Source organism: Propithecus coquereli, unplaced genomic scaffold (genome assembly GCF_000956105.1).
Source record: "Propithecus coquereli isolate 6110/MARCELLA unplaced genomic scaffold, Pcoq_1.0 Scaffold305, whole genome shotgun sequence".
In the NCBI taxonomy this organism is placed as follows: Eukaryota; Metazoa; Chordata; class Mammalia; order Primates; family Indriidae; genus Propithecus; species Propithecus coquereli.
The window spans coordinates 2,980,608-2,983,202 of record NW_012148675.1 but is presented as its reverse complement, the minus strand read 5'-3'; the positions used below and the strand labels follow the sequence as shown (position 1 = coordinate 2,983,202).

Here is a 2,595-nt window from a genome sequence, read left to right as displayed (position 1 = left end):
AGTTTTGCTACAGAAATAAGTGTGGTATCAAGTATTGTGAAGACGAGTATAACTTGAAGGCTTGCATTTGAAGGACCAGAAGTAGGATGAAGATAGGCTGCAGAGTAAGAGATAGAGGCCCAAGATTTAATTAGAATTGTGGTAGTATGTGGTTATATTATCTCGGTATGAGAGATTTAACTCTTGCTTGGGGGGTGAGGTGCTGGCAGTGAAAATGAAGGAAACTAAGCTGAAAAAATCTCCAGGAAAGAACTGACAGGACTGATCTGTAGGAAAGGAAAGAAATGGAAGAGTAAAAAATAACTGTATGTAGAACTAACCTGACTGGAAATTAGTTACACTATTCAGAGAATAAAGGAATAAAGAAGATAATGAATTTAAATTTCTACTCGAGTTTGACTAACATCATTACATCTAAACATAGATAAACATAGATATCTAGTGTGCAGATAAATACTATAGCTTACAGGAGGGTCAGGTCATCAGCATAAATGTCTACTCGATGATGTCAAGCATGCATTATCACAAATATTTTTTCATATATTAGGACAAAGATAGTGGGAAAACCTCTGTGGTTGTGGGGACATGGAACCAAGAAGAGCATATTGAATGGGCTAAGAAGAATACTGCTAGAGTCTATCATCTTCAAGACGATGGTACCCAGACAGTCAGGTAAAGATTCACTTTATTTGCCTTTGGATCTGATTAGTAGAATTTCTAAAACTCAGAATATTGAAAAACACAAAAATTTAAACACTTAAGTAAAATCCCTGGTCAGTTATTTTTCAGGGGACATCTTTTAGGTTAGTTTTCTTTTCTTGGGGAAGCAACACTATAATAGTTAAGAGCACAATCTCTTAGTAAGACTACCTGGATTCAAATGCTGGCTCTTTTACTACCTAAGACAAATTACATAATCTTTTAACTCTCACTTTTCTTGTCCAATGGTATTTGTGTCACAGGATTGTTGTGACATTTAAATGAGGTAATTCATGTAAAGGATAGTGCCTGGCAGTAACATGCAGTAACCTTTGGCTGCTGCCTTTAATTAACAGTGGTGGTGGTACATTAATGACAGTGGCAGCGGTATTAGTAACAGTGGCTCAATTCCATTAAAATGGGCTGTTATAAAATGTTTGCCTCTTTCATGTGTAATCTTTACTTCTGTAAGTTACTTAATTCTATTTAAATATACCCTTTGTTACTTAATCTTTGTGAGATAATGGTTGAAAACGGTTGAACAGCAGCTTTTTCAAAAACTACCTCACATATCTTTTGGGCTATGTGGGTATTATTTTGTCATAACAGAAGTAAATTAATTTCATTTCCCAAGAATATCTAAGCTTTAGCTTTTCTTGTAGTCTCTTGCCCAGTATACTTTAAATTATTCATTCTTGTTCATTCTCAGCTGTTAACTTTGTCCTTCATAGAATAGATAGTATTGAGAGACTGTTTTCATAACATACTGATGACCAAAATCAAAATTAGCAAAATTAAGACATAAACATTTAAGTATTATAATATATTAAACAGCTTGACTTTTCTTATAGGTATATGTTTCATGTGAAAATAGTTACGGTGTTAATGTGCAATAAATATTGAAGCAGGGGAGTGTTAGACTGGCAAAATTAAAGCTTTCCTTTGGATCCTGCTCATTTAAGATTTATAGCTTGGCCTAGACTTTGCCTTTTGTACTCTAGTACCTACAGTACAGTATTGTAATAGAAGTAGCTTGATAGAGGACAGAAACAGAACTGTTCACAAAACAATATACTGGGCTGGGGAAATAGATAACTTGAAAACAACATTTTAAAGAAGTCTAACCATAATTATTTGTATTCAAATAAATAATATACAAGTTGATCATTATTATGAATGAAGCCACTACAGAGTATCTCTAATTTATCTTCTCTTTATAGAATCTGAAAGACTGTCTCTGTGACATAACTCTGAAAATATTTTATAATCATTATTTTAACCAATGCAAAACTGATCCCTCTGATCATCTTCTCACCCTACCCATTACAAGTATTCTGAATTAGTGAGATTTAGTTTAATAAAGCTTGTATGTTTCTCTGATTCAGGATGGTGTCACATTTTTATGGAAATGGAGATATTTGTGATATAACTGACAAACCAAGACAGGTGACTGTAAAACTAAAGTAAGTTAGACCAAAATTATGTCATGCTTTATACCCTTCTCTTTTATCTGCTTCCTATGGATAAATGTTTTACGTAAAGATAAAGTATAATTATGCACAATTATTAAGTTATTTGTTAAATTATACAGGGTCCACTTGAATGGGATTTTTATAGCTTAAGAAGAAAACTATTAAGAATAATTTTATTTTGTATGATTTAGGCAGTACCTTAAAGTACTCTCTGTTTTAGGTGTAAAGAATCAGATTCTCCTCATGCCGTTACTGTATATATGCTAGAGCCTCACTCCTGTCAGTATATTCTTGGGGTAAGTAAAAAGAAAATAATCAAAAATTCAATTTTGGGCCATATTTTAATTTTTTTGCATTAAGTCTAGAAAGGACCTTCAGTAGTCTCTAAGACTTAATACAGCCCACATACCACTTCTGTGATACC

The 2,595-nt window shown here is 33.1% G+C and overlaps 1 protein-coding gene across 1 annotated transcript in view; it reads left to right on the top strand.

Annotated features, from left to right (window-relative positions):
• Positions 1-2,595, top strand: part of ERLEC1 (endoplasmic reticulum lectin 1) — a 39,851-nt gene that overhangs the window by 18,632 nt on the left and 18,624 nt on the right. The window contains 3 exon segments of the mRNA XM_012649841.1: positions 479-672; positions 2,085-2,162; positions 2,392-2,467. Coding sequence (XP_012505295.1) covers positions 479-672; positions 2,085-2,162; positions 2,392-2,467 — 348 coding nt within the window.